This window comes from Nesoenas mayeri, assembly GCF_963082525.1.
Source record: "Nesoenas mayeri genome assembly, chromosome: 3".
NCBI lineage: Eukaryota > Metazoa > Chordata > Aves > Columbiformes > Columbidae > Nesoenas > Nesoenas mayeri.
This window is the reverse complement of record NC_137544.1, coordinates 101505017-101524824: the sequence shown is the minus strand read 5'-3', so window position 1 is coordinate 101524824 and position 19808 is coordinate 101505017. Positions and strand designations below refer to the sequence as shown.

The 19808-nt window shown below is 40.4% G+C and overlaps 2 protein-coding genes across 3 annotated transcripts in view; one reads left to right on the top strand and one right to left on the bottom strand.

Moving 5' to 3' along the window:
• NVL (nuclear VCP like) overlaps positions 1 to 10364 on the top strand; it is a 48729-nt gene extending 38365 nt beyond the window's left edge. For both annotated transcript variants that reach the window (XM_080340934.1, XM_080340935.1), the window contains exons 21-23: positions 987 to 1075; positions 6063 to 6133; positions 7917 to 10364. In XM_080340934.1, the coding sequence (XP_080197060.1) occupies positions 987 to 1075; positions 6063 to 6133; positions 7917 to 7961 (205 nt within the window). In that variant the 3' untranslated portion in view covers positions 7962 to 10364. The remainder of the gene's footprint in view (positions 1 to 986; positions 1076 to 6062; positions 6134 to 7916) is intronic.
• A 4-nt stretch (positions 10365 to 10368) lies between these two features.
• Positions 10369 to 19524, bottom strand: DEGS1 (delta 4-desaturase, sphingolipid 1). Its single transcript, XM_080340940.1, has 3 exons — positions 19353 to 19524; positions 17654 to 18396; positions 10369 to 15449 (listed from the first exon to the last, which is right to left on the bottom strand). Exons 1-3 carry the CDS (start codon positions 19432 to 19434, stop codon positions 15303 to 15305), a joined length of 972 nt encoding a protein of 323 aa, XP_080197066.1. The 5' UTR covers positions 19435 to 19524; the 3' UTR covers positions 10369 to 15302.
• Positions 19525 to 19808: the final 284 nt, after the last annotated feature.

Genomic DNA, 19808 nt, shown 5'->3' with positions numbered 1-19808 from the left:
CTGTGGCAACTTGTGCTTTGGACGTGTTTGTTTGGAAAGCTTGACAACCAAATCTGTCAGCGTAATTTGAAATGGCATTCTACAAAATTTCAAAAAGCTTTAATCTAATAAAAGATTTATTAATGAATTTCCTGGCATTCAAAAAGTTTATGACATGCTCCTTGTCACAGTATTGCTTTTGAATCTTAGAAATGGAGGCTATCACCTTTTAGTTTGTCATTTTTTGTACTTGGGAAAGATTAGTAGTTTTCTTTCTCTGCCCGTTTCATCACTTTGTGGGGGGCGGAGGTGGAGTGGTTTCGGGGTTTCTTTGTTATGTAATGTTTGGGGCTGGGGCTTCATTTGTTTGGGGGTTTTTGTTTGTTTGTGGGGTGGGGTTTTGGTTGGTTTTGGGTTTTGTTTTTTACATACAGCAGTATTCCCAGCACCCCCAAATGAAGCATGGGGAATTAATTCTGTAATTTTTCTTAAGTTCAATGAATTGCCCCAGTTTGAAGGCTTGTGAAAAGTTCAACAGCTGGCAACTGGAAACAAATATTTAGAGAGACTGATCTGACCATATTTTGTGGATACTGTTATTTTAAGAGCATGTTAACTGTTGATCCAGCTTTGAGCAAGGCAATAATGAGTGATTCCATTTGAATCTTTCAGAAAACTGATACCAACAAATGTATCATGTTCCCACCAATTGGCACAATATTAATCCTTTGGCATTTTCAAGGATGTTGGGTGGGGTTTTGCCTCTTCCCTTACTGCTCATTATTTGATCCTAATATGTGGCTAAAATTTGGAGAATGTCACTCCGTATTAAATGTTGCAGCACTGGGTAGTCCTTGGACTTCTTCCAGTGTTCTTGTTAAGATGAACCTTTATGACAGCACAACCGGTCTCTTACCATCATTTGTAGTGTCTTACCTTTGTATGTGCTGTCAGCAAAAGACAAGAGAAATCTATTCTAAAACACCCTATTCTGTTTGTACCTGTAGAGGGGCAGACCTTTCCGCTCTAGTGCGTGAGGCTTCCATTTGCGCCTTGAGACAGGACATGGCCCTGCAGAATACTAAAAGTAAGAAAGGTAAGAAAGCTTTACACAAATCTTAACTGGACAGTGAGAAGATTAATGGAATGTAAAGTATTTATGGTTCGAGACAAGCGTAAAGGTGCACATGTTCAAAAAAATGATGGATGACTTCTGAGCCAAACAAAAGCGAAGTCAGATTTGTTTCAAGAACACACCAGCATCTTTGAAGTAGATAGAGGGGAGAGTACAGAAAAAAATTACTGTGCTTGGAGGTTCAGCATAAATTGTTTTTCTAAAAGAATTGAACCTTGTAACCTAAAAGTTTATGTGAAATGGGTGGTATAAACTGACAATTTATATACTAGACTGAACACATCTTTGCCAAATTTTCACCTAACTATTGAAGACTAATTATACTGGCTTATTTGCAGATTTGAGCAGAGTTGTAACTGCACACATACTGATCCCATACCTTTGGCACACAATTGTATTGTGTAACTGGACACACGCAGCAAGCAGTAATGGTGCTATGGGTGCCATTTTTGTTCTTAGGTGTTTAGCTCACCACTGGCTGTTGCCAGCTATACATTGTTTCAAGTACAATGTCTGCCCTCTCCATATCTCTGCACTTTTGTTTTAAGTTGTATTTTCCTGGTTTTCACATTATTTTTTTGGTGCAGATAGGAAAAATGTAAATGGAAATTTAATCTCCTTTATATGAAATATGTATATTATCTAGATTTTTTTCCTAGTAACTTTGTTTTTTATTTTACCCTTACGTCAAAGTGCAAAGCTGAGAAGGAATTGTGACTTTTCAGACTGTGTCCTTGGAAAATATATCAGGTTTTAATTGCGCCTCTGATTTCTAAGAACCACACTGGAATTTTAATGGCGTTGAATCATTCTTTTTGATCTAGTACATATCCAGTCTCATCTGGTTTTTAACAACAGTAGGTAGGGTGATTGTATTTCTTGTTTTGAGGTAACTAGGACATTCATTTAGAGAGGGGAAAAATCAATCATAAAAACCTTCACTGTCTCATGACTTGGTTACCCATTTTGCCTGCTCTAGATGCAGAAAGCTCTTGAATTGAGATGGAAGTTTCAGAAATGATCCTGTTTGGTTTTGTAATTATTCATAATACAGCAGGCTTTATGCAAAGATGTTCAGCACTTGAATTCAGCCTTAACTTTAGGATTGCAGCCTGAGCACTTATTGTACACATGCGTTGGCAGCCAGCAACTCCAATAATATATACATAGTGTGATCTGCATGTTTATAGCAGTGGCTTGTTGGGGATGTCCTTGGGTTTGGATTTCCATGGTGTCAGCCCTGGCTGGTATCCAAGTGCGTAAGTGGGTGTCTGAGTTGAGACCTTGTTCATTTACACCTTTGTAAGGGTGTACGGACCGGGGAATTTCTCCCTTCAGCGTTAGCACAGGACATGCACGACACAACCGACTCCTCTCCCACGTGCTGTACGTGCCTGTCGGTGGTGCTGTGTGTGTCCTCATCAGTCAGTACTTCGACATCACCTGACTGAGATCAGGGCTGCTCCTTTCTGCCCTGTAATAACTCTGTCGCAAGTTCCTTGTTATACCTCATATTTTTCCTCTGGGATAAATTCAAAGGTTGTGGTTTTTTTTTTTTTAACACTCGAGTGGTTTGTTTGAAGGGACTTTTTTATAGTGAAATGCCTGGTGAGACCACATCTGGAATATTGTGTCCAGTTCTGGGCCTCTCAGTTCAAGAAGGACAGGGAACTGCTGGAGAGAGTCCAGCGCAGGGCAACAAAGATGATGAAGGGAGTGGAGCACCTCCCTTATGAAGAAAGTCTGAGGGAGCTGGGGCTCTTTAGTTTGGAGAAGAGGAGACTGAGGGGTGACCTTATTAATGTTTATAAATATATAAAGGGTGAGTGCCATGAGGATGGAGCCAGGCTCTTCTCGGTGACAACCAATGATAGGACAAGGGGTAATGGGATCAAGCTGGAACACAAGAGGTTCCACTTAAATTTGAGAATAAACTTCTTCTCAGTGAGGGTGCCAGAGCACTGGAACAGGCTGCCCAGGGAGGTTGTGGAGTCTCCTTCTCTGGAGACATTCAAAACCCACCTGGACATGTTCCTGTGTGACCTCACCGAGGCGTTCCTGCTCCAGCAGGGGGATTGGACTGGATGATCTTTTGAGGTCCCAAACATACTGTGATACTGTGAAATGGAAAGGTATCCTTTTTGTGATATTTCTTACAAGAATCCATAAATCCTACTTCCACCTTGAGCAGTGCTAAGAGAGCTGATCAGGTTGGTCACTGTGCTCTGAGAGCTGCCAGATACTGCAGTTTGTCTGGGGGAAGAGAAGGGGAATCCTAATGAAGATTGGGCAGAAGTGCAGTTCTGAGGTCCCTCTGGAGTTGGGACAGCATTGGCCCAGCATTTGACTGCCCAGAAGTGTTCAATATCATTTGCAAACTTGGAGTTTCCACTTCTTGCCCCCTTTTCCAACCTCCTGATGAAGATGCTGCATAAAACTGATTTCAGCAGCAATGCCCTCGTGGGACCCTTCTGCTGTCTGTTTCATATCCTCATAAGCCTTATGCTGTATTTCATATAATTTCTTCAGCTTTCAGTCCCCTGAAGGATCTTTCCTGCAGTTCTTTGGAGTTCACCAGTCCTCAGGTGGCTCTAACAAGTCTGTACTGTTAACATCCTAACTGACCTGTTTTAGTTTAATACTTGCTGTATGTTTGTTTCAAATAGATCTAGTTACAAAGAATGGCACTTTCAGCTGCAAAGACAAATGCAGAGAATGTATTGACCTTATCCCCAGGCGTGGGGTTTTTTTTTATATTATATTTTTTTAAAAAGATAGCCAGTGACCCCACATCACCTGCATGGTCTGTAAAGCTGACCTTCTTAAGCAAAGAGTCTATGAGACTTCTTGTTACAGCAGTTAAGAGTGTGATTTAACAAGTGAGATTAATTAAAACTCTTTCTCTTTGCAGTTGAATTTGTAAAGCCTGATCTGGTCCTTGTTGATATTTTCAAATTAAGAGAAAAGGGAACTAGCTATCCTTCACTCACCTATGTGAATATAATAGGAAAAAAAAAGGATGGTGTTTAAAGTACTTAGTCCTACTTTTAGAAGGTTATACCTGTTGATATACTTCATTATTTTAATTTATCATTCATTTATCAATATAAGTTGTTTTAAATAATAAAGCATCCATATCTACTTATTCAGACTAAATGGTTTTGTCATCCGAAATGAAGGCAAACTGTTAATGCAAGTAGCCAAGGTATAGGTTATTGGCACCTAATTCTCCACAGTATCAAGCATTGCGCCTGCTTTTATCACACAGTAACCATGAAGTAGCCTAATGTACCTTCAGTGAGAAGTAAACTACTTTATCTAGCAGTAGGTAAGAGTATGCTTACACCTAGCCATAGCTAATACTCTTAACATTACTGTAACTGACTGTTTCACCTTGACTTTTTCTGATAACCACGTTCATAACAATACTGATTAATGCTGTTTTCTCATTTCCCTTTCCTCCCTCCCTGTAGTTGAGGTGATGTATTATTTTACAATTTGATTAAAAATACACAGGCTTAAAAACAAAAGTGAAATCAAAATCCTCATAGCTTCATTTTATTGTTTTATGGAGTTTGGTGACTCAGTCTTAAAAGTAATCTGGCTTTCGTGAAAGAAGCATGTTAAATTTCTTTTTCTTACTAGAAGTAATGTTTCTTTTGGGAAATAAGTTAAAAGGCTGCTATTTTAAATGTACATCTTCATTTATACCGGTATAATTTTATACGGTAATAGGAATCTTGAATAAGAGCTTCAGAGAACTGAGATGAGAAAGAGCAGCAAGGCTGTATATTTAGTTCTGTGAACTTGGACCTTTATCTGTACTTTTAAAGCAAGTAATAATAATTGTTGACTATTTGCTGTTCTGTTTTATACCTTAAATAAGTTCTTTGGTCCCATCCATGTGCTGTGTAGTTTGCTGCTCTACCAGCAGAAGAATTTTGTTAAACTCCAACCTCAAATATATTCATGAGGTATCTTAACAGTTTTTTCATGTCGGCACATCCCATTTCACATTACAAGTATGTATGCAAAGGTAGTGGCAGTACCCATCTGTGGAAGCAAGAATTGTCTTAATGAAAAACATACAAAAATGTACCAATTTGACTTTAAAGACATACTTTTTGTACTTCTGTCATGTGTGATACCTGTGCATAATGTTAGCATTGTAGTGAATCTGGATAGGAGTAGTAGCTTGGGATTCTTAAGTCTAGATTAAACAAGGCACTTGCTTGGGAGAACAGAAGCATACCTCAAATATATAATGGATTCCTATGTTTTAGCATACCAAAAATCTGTTCAAAAGATTATGGTTAGGAAGAATTACTGTGGATAGCTGTATTAAGGTCAAAAAGGCAATTTGCATGAACTTAAACACATGGAGTTGTAAAAGTGAAAGCTTTCATCACTTCTGGGTAGTGCCAGACAAGGCAATTACATCAAGTCAATTATTTAGGAATTGAAGCATCCTGTAGTAGAACTGGAATGATAATAAAACGTTTTCTAGGTACTTACTAAATAGCACTCTGTAAGGGGAGCTTAATATTAGATGTGTACAGAAAATAAAGCACAGAACTGGAAACAGCAGGATTTGAGGCATTCACTTCCAGGAGCATTAAGGGACTTGAATTACAACTGGAGTTGTTAACTCAGCATCTTTGAGAATGAAATTCTCAATCTGCAGGTGGAAACACTTAAAACAACTTTCTGAAACATGTAAGTAGTCTTTGGTGCAAGGGATGGAAGGATTAAGAACTTGCCTAAGATCATAGGAGGCTACATAAAATTTAAGAGTTCAGGTGTTCCTAACACTGCTGAATTAGATGTCATCGAACTGACTAGCACCTGCAGTAAGACTTCATGAATGCTGCCTTGAAATAACATGCAACAATCACTTGATTGCCACTGGCCTGCAATTTTAGTAATTTATTATGCTTTGTTCTTTAAGGAGAAATCAAGATTTCCCGTCAACACTTTGAAGAAGCTTTTAGGAAAGTGAAATCCTCAGTATCAAAAAAGGTGAGATAAGTTTCAAGTATGTAAGATGCATGACTCCCTTGGAGAGGATACTCTTGTGTGTGCTGGAGACTGGTGGGAATACCTGCATGTACTTCAAACTGACACGACCTGTTTCTGCATTAAACAAACCTGATGTTTTTTATGGGGTCCGAAATGGAAGCCTCCCTTTGCAGCTGCAGATGTTGCATTGCATGCAGATGGATCACCATCAAGTGGATCTTTTAGTACAGCACCTTGGGCTTATCATTGACATTCCCAGATTAGGTATGGACCTGGTCCTAACCTCTTATCTCTGTGCAGTTTTCAGTTAAATGTAAAGGTCTTCAGAGTGCACTACACCTTGCCACCATCTCTTTTCCTCCCTAGATGGATGTGGCACCCAAAGATCCTCAACCATTTCTGCTAATGTGCAAAATACATCATTTTGAGAGACGATGTAAAACACAGTGTCATCCTAGTAATTTCTTATCAATCTTGTCACTATTTTGCATTTGTCAATGACGTTTGTTTTAAAGGTTTCCTCACAGTCTGTTCTTTTTAATGACTGAAAGGAAAGCTATTCTATAATTTTAATTAATAAAATTGAGAAATTAAGATATATTGGAATTATTATTGCTGCAGAGATTTTGTGTATATGTCTGTATGTGTTGCCAAGAGCGCACTGCAGCCCAAATACGTTAATATACTCACTTTGAACACTACCCAGAGAGAAGTTAACTAGTTAAGTATTTCCTTTCCCTATTAGTGTATGTTGATGGTCAGTGACCTTTTCTAAAATTGAAAGTGACCTTTGGGTCCAAGACCCTTTAAAGATGTTATTGGTGGTTGTTTTCTTCCCCTTTGCTGATCACTAAGCAAACTGTTCAGAAGCATCAGCCACAAAAACTTAGTCTCCTGCAACACAGCAATCACTGCTAAGGGTTGGGACACACTTCTGGTTCTTAGAGTTAACCAGAAATATCATTCTGCATCTCAAAGGCAGCCAAAATATCAAAATACCCTATGTTTCAGTTAGGTACTTTGGATGTTTTTGGATTGCAAGATACTACTCTCCCATTTCCAGATGTTACTTCCAATTTGCAGGACAAATCCAATCTGAAAAATCTCTCCACACACCTTGCTGTGAATACTGGAAAATACAAAAAGCGGCATCTCACCAGTTTAGTGCTTCTAACTCTTCCCTCCTGTATGCATCTCTGAGTCCAGTTAATTTGCTTTTGGTTTAACTGGTTGACTCAAGACAAACCAGAATCAGTTGTTCTTAAAGCTACAGCCAGACATCACCTTCTGAAGCCCATTATTTCAGTGGGAGTTAACATTTCTAACATTCTGTTCCTCAAAGTTGTCATTTTGAGTGACTAGTGAAAGAGATTAAGAAACAGTTCCAGTTAAGTAAATTAGACCAGGAAAAGATGTTGCGTGCTCATTTGGGCAGGATTAGATGTGTCAGTTCAGCAGCTCCACTGGTAAAGTGGGCAGTTATCCCCTCAGTAAGGCTGCGATCTGTACCTGGCACAGCAATATGAAGTGTAAGAGTTCTGCTAAAGGCTTCTGTTAATTACATATAGTTGGTGACTATCACTGGAGAAACCTCATTTATGAGCCAGTGTAGTGAGTTTTGCCTTGTTTAGGCTTTTGTTTCTAAATGTTTTAAAAAATAACTAGTGGCTCATATAGCTGATTTCTTTCACTTCGTTGATACAAGCAAAGTCACTTTTAAACATTGCATGATATTTTTTGCTATTGTCTGAATTATTTTTTCCTCTTATTTTGGCACTGTTAGGATCAAATAATGTATGAAGAGCTGCGTCAGTCACTATGCAGGTGATACACTTGGACACTTCCCAGAAGACATTTATTCTGCATTGGCGGAGAGTTTTGTAATACCTGTGCCTGATTTCAAGAGACAAGTTGGAAAGAAGCTGTGCTAAATACCTCTCAACTTTTTAAACTGTACCTGAAGAAAAGTCATCCTAACCTGCTGCTCTAAACCATCCTTAATTTAACTGTTTGCAAAATAAAAGATACAATACACACTTCCTGGTTGTCACCATTTAAGTTTTAAAAATTAATGCTTTTAGCGCTAAAGAACTAATACCATTGATATATTTGGTGTCTTTAATCAGAAATGACTCAGAAAGATGTACCCTTCAAAGTGTTTACAAAGCTGTTGCCAACTGTAAATGAAAATAAATGAAAACAGCTGTGTTTTCAAGGACTCTGGAAGAATCACAGGGAGAACAGAGCTGTGAAAGTGAACTTGGACTGGGGAGGTGCCGCACTCCGTGTTATCACACCAGGACTCACGCCTTTCCCAAACACAGCGATACATTATGATTGTGCTAACACCAGTTCTTGGAACTTCTAACAGCTTCCCTTCACCTTATCAAAAGAAACCATCCACAGATGGCAAGCTGTCTTGAAGCCACCTAGGAGAGAGTAAAGTCTGGAAATCTGACAAGTGCTATGGTATTATGATTTAACAGCCATCTAAGAAGCATTTGAAACACTAAGAGATACCTAACGAGCTGGTTCTTAATTTTTTCTATTTTAAAAAGCCAAATCTGCAACAACAAAAAATTTCAAATTCTTAAATCGAAAAAATGTTACTGGTTTAAGAAACAAGCCAAGAGCCTCCAGTTGGTTGTTGTGGGTTTGGTTTTTTGTGTGGGTGCTTTGGGAGTTTTTTGGTTTGCTTTGGTTTTTCTTCCCCCCCAGTACAAGAAATTCCAGCTTTGAAAGAGGGTCATAACTTTCAACATCAGCAAACGGGGAAGTATCTGAGTTAAAACAAAATACTGAAATATGGCAGATACTGAGCAAGTCATCTCTGAAACCTACAAACATTCATGGATTTTTTTTTTTTACCACTGTCGTCATTCTAAGAAGTTATTTAATCATCAGTCTTTTTCTTCCTAAAAGCACTGTAACCATCAGTCAAGGATCAGAAAAGGAAGTAGTTGTTTTTTTTCTGCTGCCCAATTTCACAGCAAGTCTTTTAAGCTGGATAACATCAAACTTCAAGTAATTTTTGAAGTAATGAAGTTTCCATGTAAACAAGTAAAACAGTTTTTGTAAGCAACATTTATTCTTTAAGCATCCCTCCCCTACTTACTTTAACATTTAAAAAGATCATTTAATCTCCTATTCAAATCATAATTCATTTAAATAAATTGCCATGTGTTAGATGTGACCCTGAACAACCTGATCTAACTTGAAGACTGACCTTGCCTTGAGAGAGAATAGTGCCTTATATCTTACATTCTTCTGAATTGCCATCTGACAAAAGATCTCACACATTTTTCCCAAGAGTAAACGTGGAAGGCTATTACAAATAACTCATCACCACAGAGTTGTGTGTTAAAAACACTGACACCACTGTGATTTTTGCACAAGATGGTATGATAGTCCCTTCCTCCTCCAGCAAAGCCTGAGACTCTGTCACTCAAATTATGGCCCACATGACTAACAACTGAAGTCCCTGTGCATAAAGCAGATGATGACTCATCTGCTTGTAATGGTAAATCAGGGTTGGTTGGAGCTTCAGGAATTGCTGTGATTCCCAGAACACCAGGGTGAAGGATCATCATTTTTTTCAGAGTAGTTTCATTGTGCGTGTTCATTACTGTGAGGAAATGCAATTAGTACATATCAGTTAAAGATAGTCCCTTAACTAGATACCATGTACAGAGCTGTAGAAGAACAACCTACGTTACATAAACTTTTTCCCATTTTAGCTCTACATCTACAACTTTACAGGTATTTTGGTGGTTTTTTTACCACTTTTCTTAAATAAAAAGGCTTTTGCTCTATAGGAAGCTACAACTATGTCACAGTAAGCTGTGAACCCTTTTAGTGCAATAATACACTCAAGTCACTTTAGTATTTGAGAGTTGACCAATGAAAGAAAGAACCAAGCCCCATGAGAGCAAATACTGCCTCAAAATACCCATTTTGAAACTGTCAGCCATTTCGCCTTTAGATATGATCATTCTAAAGGCCATCACTGTTTTTACTTGCCTGTCACCTGCACTAGTTTCAAAACAAATTATATAGAAAAATTTGATCAGGAATAAAAATAAATGCCTGTGATAGAACTTCAGTGACACAATCTAGAAATACTTGTCATGCTTTCTTGGGAATAAAAATACTTGGGAAACAAGCTGCTCTTTACAGTTGAAAATAACCACATGAATGATTTCTCCTTTATTGATATATAGAGGAAAACCCTGCTGCCATACTTAAGGATAGCCATAGTTGATGAGCTTACAAACAAGTAAAGTCCTGCAAGCCCTGACATACTCACCTAAGAATTTTCTTTTCCCTCTTACAATGGTATAATTCCTGTGTATATATGAAGCAAGAAAGCAAGGCAGGACTTGCAAGACAAGAGTACAGAGAAAATACTATTTGAGTAGTTGTAATAACACTACTACTATCAAAGTACTAATAACAATATAGTCTTATCAAGAGTTCTAAAACAAAATAAATGTGTAATATACAAAGTGTCTGATGATGATTCTCCTTAAAACATGATAGTGGAAGAAGAAGTAGGTTGCAAGAGGGTTTGTTTTTAGGAGAAAAATCTGAAGCTGAAAGGCAGAAAAAGCCCCATCAGTCAAGTGTCCATATTCTGTTTGCTGACCTTGTCTAGGCTAAATGTGCAATGAGAAGCAGACAAGGGTGGGCACCTGAACTCTATTCAACTGGTTGCACAAGAAAGTGCTGCACCCACACTGCGGCTTTTTATTGTAGGAAATTCTGCTTAGGCTATAGTACCACCAAAAAACAACCAACAACTCGATAAGAAATAAAATGCAAGACCCCTGGTACTTGTACACAGCAAATGGGAACTGTTCATCATGCCATTCTTCTCTCTCTCTGCCTGAGGGTAGCTACATACCTATATCACAATCATGATTTATCCCATAGCATATTAGATGCTAACTTAAGCACAGATAGGGGGCAGAGGTAGTGCAGGGAAACATCAGCAGGGAAAATTTTTGGCTCAATAGGAAAGTTTTTCAAGATTTTTGTCCTCACTAAAGTCTTATAAACCACTGCAGCCTTGATTGTGAAAGAGGGGATTTGACTGATAGAGAATTGTGTACATGGAGTTGCAGGTGGCTATACTGAAGGCATATCTACATGATTTAGACACACCTATTTATCAAGGCTTTTCCTAGGACTTTGCAGAAACAATCTTGGCAGACCCAGAAGTGGCTGCTGTGCTTTAAAACATGCGAGTTGAAACACCAGAACTTGCTTTGCCTTGAGTCTTTTGAGGCTCTTTCAAATGACAGAGGAGCACACTTTCCAAAAGCGGTGTCTTAGACAGTTAATCATGCCAGGTCACTACCTGAAAGTGACTTTTCTGCTGCTTGTCCAACCGGATTAGCACAGCAGTCTGCAATCTATAGCACTGACATAACTGGTTGTTTACTCTTTATTTAATGATGAGGTTCAGCTTTAACTTCTCCTGTGGCATGCTATTTCATTTGATACAAGAATGCATGCCAAGGAGGCAGAGCTCATTATCTAACAATGTCCACTTCCCTAGAACAGATCCATTTCTCATCATCCGTGGACCGCAAAGGACGCATTAAATGTAGCCAGCAAGCACATAAAGGCTTAACCGGATGAATGTTAAGACACAGAACTAAAAGCCTTAACTACTTCGCAACTGACCTCTGTTTCCACACAGGAAGCTTTGCCCCAGATCAGAAAGAATGTCACTCTGCAGCCAGAAAGAGGCACCCATTGAACAATGTTCATGGGCTACTGCTGTGGAGCAGACAGGTTCAACAGCAAAATGAACACCAGAGGTGTTTTGGAAGAGGAATATACCCACACCTGGCTTGTGAAAAAACTCACACCTGGTGTGATCAGATTGCAGGGTGCATTACTTATTCCACTTAAACAGCTTAAGATAATTAGGGCAGGGGGTGCTGAAAGCCATGTAAGGCAGTTTATTGTGAAAACTGTAAATCATTCTGAAAGCCCCAAAGGGGATTCAGGGCTCTGCACAATAACTGCAGCTAAAATACTCTGATGACCCGTTTAACACAGCTGACCCCAAGTCAGCTGTGGTTTCACAGGTAAACTCCGGGCTGGTTTCACATGAAGGGGAAGTTTGCCAAGCTGACAAGTAATACGCTTTAGCTGAACAGAAAGGAACAAATCCTAACAAGCAGGTAGAAAGGACCAAGTTAACTCATTCCATCTGAATAGACTTTAAAAGTTGACTGTCAGGGTTCTTAATGCTCTTCAGGTTTAATTTGTCCTTCAGTTGTTAGTCAAAGCTCTCTCCAGCCTTCAGATAAAATATTTTAAAATTATACTATTAAAATATATCTGGCAGAAACAGGTAAATATCAACACAGATTATTTAACTCCTTAAAAACAACTGGATGGTTCATTCTTTTTTTTTTTAATTGTTTTTATTTCTGTGCTATGCCTTTGGACTAAACACATTATAAATATGACCAGAGAAAACTAGTTATTCATTTAGAATACAAACACAAGTCAAGTAGCCCATCTGGTCTTAATTCCTTTTACCAGTACTTCAGAAATGCTTCTAACTCTTCTTTGGGGATGAAGCTATCCTGCAGTGTAGGTCAGCTTTCAGATTATTTGCTTCTGACAAAATCCCTGCTATTGAAGTTAAGATGCCAGAGCCTCTTGTGTATTACAGAAGAATTATATGCCTAAGAATGGTAGTTACCAATGCTTACAAGTACCAGGCCATGGTTCAGATTCAAAGCAAAGTCTCACTGACTCAGATTAAGCTCATCCAGTAAGTGTTCTCCAGTAGGCAGCCAGTAGCAGATGTTTCAGAAAGATTATGGCAAGGCACATTTCCCTCAAAATCCACCCACTACTCTGCAGCTCTTAAAGTGAAAAGTGTATTTATAATCACAGTTGAAAGGAAAGATCACAGAACACCTTAAAGCAACACTTAGAATTTTAACAAGAGAGATGGCAACTTCAGTCCTGTTTAAAAGGAATTCACACTTGTACTACCCCTTGGGAGGACAGTAAGGGACATTAGTGATTCCACAAAGTAGGTAACTAAGCCCAACTATAAATTTTTGACTCCAAACTCTTGTTATCTTAAGTGTTCATCTACGGTAACTGAATTTCTAAGCTTCAGCTTTTAGCCATAAAACTTTTTGGAGACACTTCCCATCCTTCATCCAGCTACAGTAAGCAATCAAAAAAGATATTCCACATGTCACTTCTTACATTAAAGAGTCATCCAGAAATGGCTTAAAAAGAAATTGTTTTGCAACTTGAAAAGCCTATTCAAGTCTTTCAAAGTCAGTTTTCTTCTGAGTAGAAAGGAAAGGTAATGACTCTTTACAGTCCACCTATACCACCACTCAATAGACCAGATCTTGCATCTGCTTTAAAAATACCAGATTTCTCTAAAGCTTAGGTCCTTCAGCATAAGAGGACCAGTCAGAAATTCACCCAATATTACTTTAATCTTTGCTTTTAAATTACATGTAAAAATACTGGAAAAAGTATATTTTGATATTACACTCTACCCTGAGCAATAAGCCGGCCAGCTAGCATGTTATCAGCATCATCATAAAGTCACTAATAAGTTGCTGGCATACCTCCATACCATTTCTATTGCTTAACCACAGGTGAGGACCCACACTTAAAGCATATTAAAACTAGGACCACAATGAAGCAAGGGTTAAGAAGTACCAATGCATTGTCAGGCACTCAGCTTCTTACAAAAAAAAAAAAAAAAGCAGGAGTTGAAGGCATCTAAAAATTAAGTTACTTACAGCAGACCAGTGTGGACAGCAGCTAAGACCTCCACCTTCATCACATCCCACTCTCCAGATCAGCACATACCATAGGATCACCGTTTGTGATTTAAGGGTGATTCATAGCCATCTTTGACAGCTTAAAGCCATCATGCATTAGAAGACAGAAGGCAAATATACTGATAGCCCTGAGGTATGTAGAGATTCTTCAGTGTTCAGCAAGTCCATCCATTCTCTGTCCTCAATTTAAAGAACTTCTTAGGCAGGAAATTTGGTATCACTGCCTGCGCCCTCACCACATTTTAATGTATAAGACAGACAAGTGCTTATGTAGGGTACTGGTGGTTCAGAAAAAAAAATTAGCAACGCTTTTCTGTGTACACAAATGACAAATACACTTAATAGGTAAAGCTGTCAGTGGCTGCAGCCTTGTTTGCCAGAACAGTACCTGCTTCAGTTGATTTAGTTTTCCATACAAGCCAAATTTCAAAATGAGTGTAAATGTTTACAGACCAAGCATTTAAAACCATAGTAACAGCAGAACCAATTAGGACAAGCCTAATCATTTTTCTTTGCAGATCAGAAAACCACCAAACTGTAAAGAGATTTTTCCTGTGCAAAAAAACCTAATCCGTTAACATACTGAGTTACCTAATGGCTTACACAATTACGATTCTAAATGTGAGCTGCTCAAGCTATATGCTAACACAAGCAGCAGTAGGTGGAGACCCACAAAGTGGGCAAACCCTTGAATTCCCCACCTTTTCTACAAGGAAGTCACACCAGCCATCTCAAAGACACCAGTTTCATTCTGACAGATTGCTCCTTTAAGGTACTTTCAGTAGAAAAGATACAACTTTAAAGCAATGCTTCAAATGACATGTTACATATTTAAACAAAAGCAGACTTAAAATTTCTGTGCAAATTTCATTCTTCCACCCATACATTAGGAAATGGGTTCAACAGAAGGTTTAAGTTAACAGATCACATTAGTTTAGAATTAACAGGTAAGTACAGCATTTTAACACTACAGTCATCTAAACAGCATGTTGTGGGAAGTATACTGCACATTGAGAACTTTTAAAACATTAAAAGTCAGATATTTTATATAGATTTAACACTTGCCAAAGTAAATTCTGTAACAAAGTGATTTAGCATTATGCATATAACACTGATCCTTAGGCAAACATATACACATTAAACCAATGAATCTGAGGACTGTGAGGAATGTTATAGCTGGTAGGAGTCTGCTACAAAATCCTTAAGGATGCATTGCTATGTTGCAGTAGATCTTATTTCAGGACACCAGGGAAAACATTTAGCAGGAGACCTTATACCAGCCACTTTAAAGCAAGCAGACATTTCAAAGTTTTTTGGTTGCCAGAAGTTTAATCTTGCTTCACTTCACCCTTTAATTGCCTTTTCATACGTGAATATGGGCTGATTGTGTCATCCATCACGAAGTCATACAGTACTTTTATCCAAGAGTTATATTGTGGCAGGTTGTCATAGTATTCAGCTGCTATTTTCTTCACCTAAAGAGGAGATATGAGCATTTTTTACCATTTATATTAGCACCAAGCCTCACAACTTTACAATCCTCAACCCGTAACTTAATGCAGAGCACTAAAAGTTTCATTTTTGGATGTTAGATGAAAGGCTACTAGTGCCACAGTGTGAAAGTTTCTTGAAGGAAAAGGCAACTCCCTGGTTAAGTAAACTTCATGTGAAACTTTTACACCGAAGCTCAGCAGAACAAAGTCTGCTAACACTCTGTCCACTCACTGTGATGTGGCTCACCAAAACAAGCAGTCTGGTTGCTTGTGGAAGAGGGTGACTCAGTTCAGTGCTGACTCATAAGAGTATTGCTAAAAAGAACGTTGTAACAGCTAGGATGTGATGTTTAACACAGTTATTTTTACATGTAGTTTCAAATCTCAGCACTCAAAAATCTTATTTCTGAGAAACACCTTGTTTCTCAAGACAGACATTAAAGAATTAATATAAACTGCTTCCAAGAACTCCATTCTCAGATGTATATACTGACTAGACCACCATTTTAAAAGAAGAGCTGGAGTTTCGGTTAGATCTCCTTACCAGTATTTAAGGCAAACCACCTAAAGCCTTAAAAACCTGAACAGAATAAAACTGATTTTTCACTAAACTCCATAGCTTTAGACAGAATATTGCTCTGTACAAGCAACAAACAAACCCACGATATTTGCATGCTTGGTTTGGAGCTAAAGGTCATTTTAATCTGTCATCACACCTCTAGAATAGTGCTTCTAGCCAGTATACTTTTACACAACAGTGATTATTCCCAGCTCACTAGTACCCCAGCTGGAATCAAGTGTTCAGTACTTCAGTGATGTTTTAGCACACAGCATGGAAGAGTCCAGACCAATCAAATTAGCTACACTGTTCTAAAAGAAAGCTTTGTTTTCTTAGCAGAGCCATGCAGTAACAGTCCTGTAGCAGAGATGGGTATTTACCTCTACAATTAAATAGTTGAAAAAATTGTTCCCTATTTATGACTTAAGTACTGCTGCAACAAGAGAAATGCTGGTTTCACAGCACAGACCTAGGTATTGAAGGTGGGTTAAAACAACAGCAGCTGTATTTGACAGGTGAAACCTGAGTAAGATAAATATCTGTCTTCTACAACAAAACGAAAAAAAACCCAAGCACAAAACCACAAAACACACAAAAATGAAGTCCCAGCAAACCAATTATAGAATTTAACTGCCCTGCTGAAGAAGTGCTGGAGTAGTTCTTTTATTTACAGTTCCACCACTGACAGAAATAACCATCAAGTTTAGACTAGAGCACAAGCTTACAAGGTCTTGCTATCACCAAGTGCAATAAAGCTACAAGACCAACACCAGAGCTGCTGCCAAGTTGCAAATTTAGTGCCCAATGAAAACCACCTTTCACTGAAGGAAAGTTAGTTGTAGGTGTAACCCTGGAAGGCTATGTTCCTACGTTCCAACTAGGAAACACATATATAAAGAGAATTAAGCACCTGCTTAAAACAAACCAGCAAAGATTGAAGTGGGCAGAAGCTAGTTTGAAAATTCACCTCTGCTACTCATATAGATGTGACAGGTCAAAGTCTTAGCTTTGAAGCTTTAATTCTGTCAGTATATAGCTGAAACTTATTTAGAGTTCAAAGGTTTTCTTACTAGAGGAAACTGAGCTGCTCCAAACTACAAAGCTGTTAAATATTTGTCAACAGTACAATAAACATTAGCAGTACCTCAAACTTTTCCCCACCAGAAAATGTCAATGATAGAACAGACTAAGGGATAAGCATACATCACAATACTGTCCTTAAGATTTCAGAGAGCCAACAAATCTCTGAAGGTATTTGCAACTTCTTAACTAGTTTTCCGCATACTTATAAACTGCGGAAACCAAAATGCTGGTTGTAATTACAGAAAATGAAAGTTACTGCAAAGCACAAGACATGTTTCCTCCCCTCTCCTTTCACAGAAGAGGCCTGAGCAGCCAGCTCATTGGAAGCTTGTTCAGGATATCACTAAAATAGTAAGTAATTATTTTTCATTATTCAACTCAGAAATTGTTCTAGAGGGTTGTTTTGTTTTTTGGTGGTTTGTTTTTGGGTTTTTTTGTTTGTTTTTTAATCTCCCAACTTCCATTCTTCTACCTATCAGTGTTCTACCTGACTTAAGTTAGGGTAGCACTTAAGAAAAAGTAACAACGTTGGAAATAAACTTACCAGTGGAAGGCTCTTGCCAGGAATATTGGGGAAGTCATGATGTTCATTGTGATAACCAACATTAAAAGTGAGCAAATTAAGTGGCCCATAGTAGGAATAAGTTTCATGTCCTTTTAAAAACATGTAATGTTCAGCTATGAAGTGTCCTGATATTGGGTGCAACCCAAGTCCAAGTATGGAACCAGCAAGCATGTAAAAGATGGATTTGACTCCCCATAAATAATATATCACCACATCAAAGGAAAGTTGAGCCAACAAATTGATTATTTCAAGTCGAGTAATGGGTTTGGGATTGATGCAGAGAGGTCTAATCGCATAGAAAAGAGGCTGAAGAACAATCCATATGAACTTCCTAAAACGAGTGCAGAAAAACCAGCCTTCAAAGTTGGTCGGAATGTCCACATCAATTCCATCACCTCCTAAGTAACGATGGTGATCCATGTGGTATCTCTTGAAGGATATGGAGTATGGGAGACCAAGAGGAAGGTTGGCAAATATTCCAAACCACCGATTCCACATGGCTTTGCTGTTGCCAAAGGCACTATTGTGAGAAATCTCGTGAATAGCCAGAGTCATGGAGTGGCTAATACAACTCCCAAAAACATAAGCCCAGAAGATGACCCATTTCCAGTCCAAGTCTTTAACCAGATAGAAGGCAGTCAACTGTGCAAGAACCATCAGCACAACCACCCAGATCAAATTGTAGTCTGGCTTCATCAAGGCTTTTATCTCTGGATGCTTAGCTAGATGGGAAAGAATTACACCAAAAAGGAATTATTTAGCAGCTCTCCTCACAGCCAACTATCCCAATTACATTACAAAAGCACGTTATCATTTCTTCCTTTCCTCCCAATTAGGATATGTCTACAAAGGCAATGAAAATGCAGCACTTTTCCACTTGTGACATTTGTGGCTATAAATAAATCTTTAGGATTAAATAATTTAGCATTTTTTGTGTTGTTCGGCAATTAGACATGTACATGGCAAGCACCAGAACCACCTCCAGCCTGCCCAGGAAGGAAACGGCTGTAAACTGACAACCCACCAGCAATTCAGAAGCGCTTGAGTAAGCCCCGCTGCGATTCAGCTGTCTTACTTAAAAGGGCGCTTATTTACCACCAATGCTGGGTGTCACCATGACCTCTCCGTACGACACACCATCTATTGATAGGGCCAGCGGACACCTTATCAGCGGTCCGTCTGCTGTCCGCCCGCTCCAAGGGCGCAGCGGCGGCGGGCGGGGAGCGGCCGCAGCCACCGCGGGGAGCGGGAACCGGGAACCGAACCGCCGGCACAGCCGCCATCCCGCCCCGCGGCTGCTCAGCGCTCGCTTCGTACCTCAACATGGCAGCGCGGGCCGCCCGCTCCGTGTCTGGGGGGAACTCAGGCTGTGCCCCCGCAGAGGACGAGTCACCACCTCCCCCACATGCTCCTTCCCGTCCCCTCCCCCGCCAGCGCCGCCAAGGCGGCGGCTCCCGCCTCCACGTCCGCGGCCAGCGTCGCTCCCCTCACGCGGGCCGGGCCCGGCCCGGCTTGGCCGCGGTCGCCGTTAACGGCTGGTGGTGAGAGGCGGACCCCCTGCAGCGTCGCCTTCCCCGCGGCGCCCCCCGGCCCGGGCGGCCATTTTGTGGGGTCTGTGTCTCACCCCCCTCCCCAGCACCGCGCAGCTGGCAGCACCGTCACCCCGCCCCCTCCTCACCCAGGATCTCCTTGCGGCGGTCGGCGTGAGGCTGGTCCGTGTAGACCCACTCGAAATCCTCTCTGGCGACGGTGTTACCCATCCCGGCAGCGCGGCGACCCCCAACCACGCAGCCTGCTCGACCCCCGCTTCGCTTCGCTCCGCTCCGCACCAGCCGACGCACGACACCCCCTGCACCGAACTTTATAGGGACGCGGAGGCGGCGCGGCAAGCGTCCCGCCCACCCCTCGTCCTCTCTGCCCATTGGCTGCTGCCGGACCTGTCAGGACTGACAGATCCCGCCCCCGCAGCGAGAGCCCGGGCGGGGCGGGGTGAGGCGCCCGGCGAAGCCGCTGCCTGAGGGGCCGCGTGGCGGGTGGGGCCGCGCTGCCGCCCAGGGCTGCGGCGGTGGCGGCCAAGTGCGGCGCGGGGGGATCCCGTGTGTCCCCCGCCTCAGGGGACAGGTCCAGCTACTCT

Excerpts from the sequence above, each read along its gene's own strand:
- DEGS1 (XM_080340940.1), bottom strand. The coding sequence starts at position 19,434 with ATGGGTAACACCGTCGCCAGAGAGGATTTCGAGTGGGTCTACACGGAC. Across the intron at positions 18,397-19,352 it reads CCGCCGCAAGGAGATCCTGG|CTAAGCATCCAGAGATAAAA; the intron begins GTGAGGAGGGGG and ends TTTCCCATCTAG. Across the intron at positions 15,450-17,653 it reads CTGGCAAGAGCCTTCCACTG|GTGAAGAAAATAGCAGCTGA; the intron begins GTAAGTTTATTT and ends TCTCCTCTTTAG.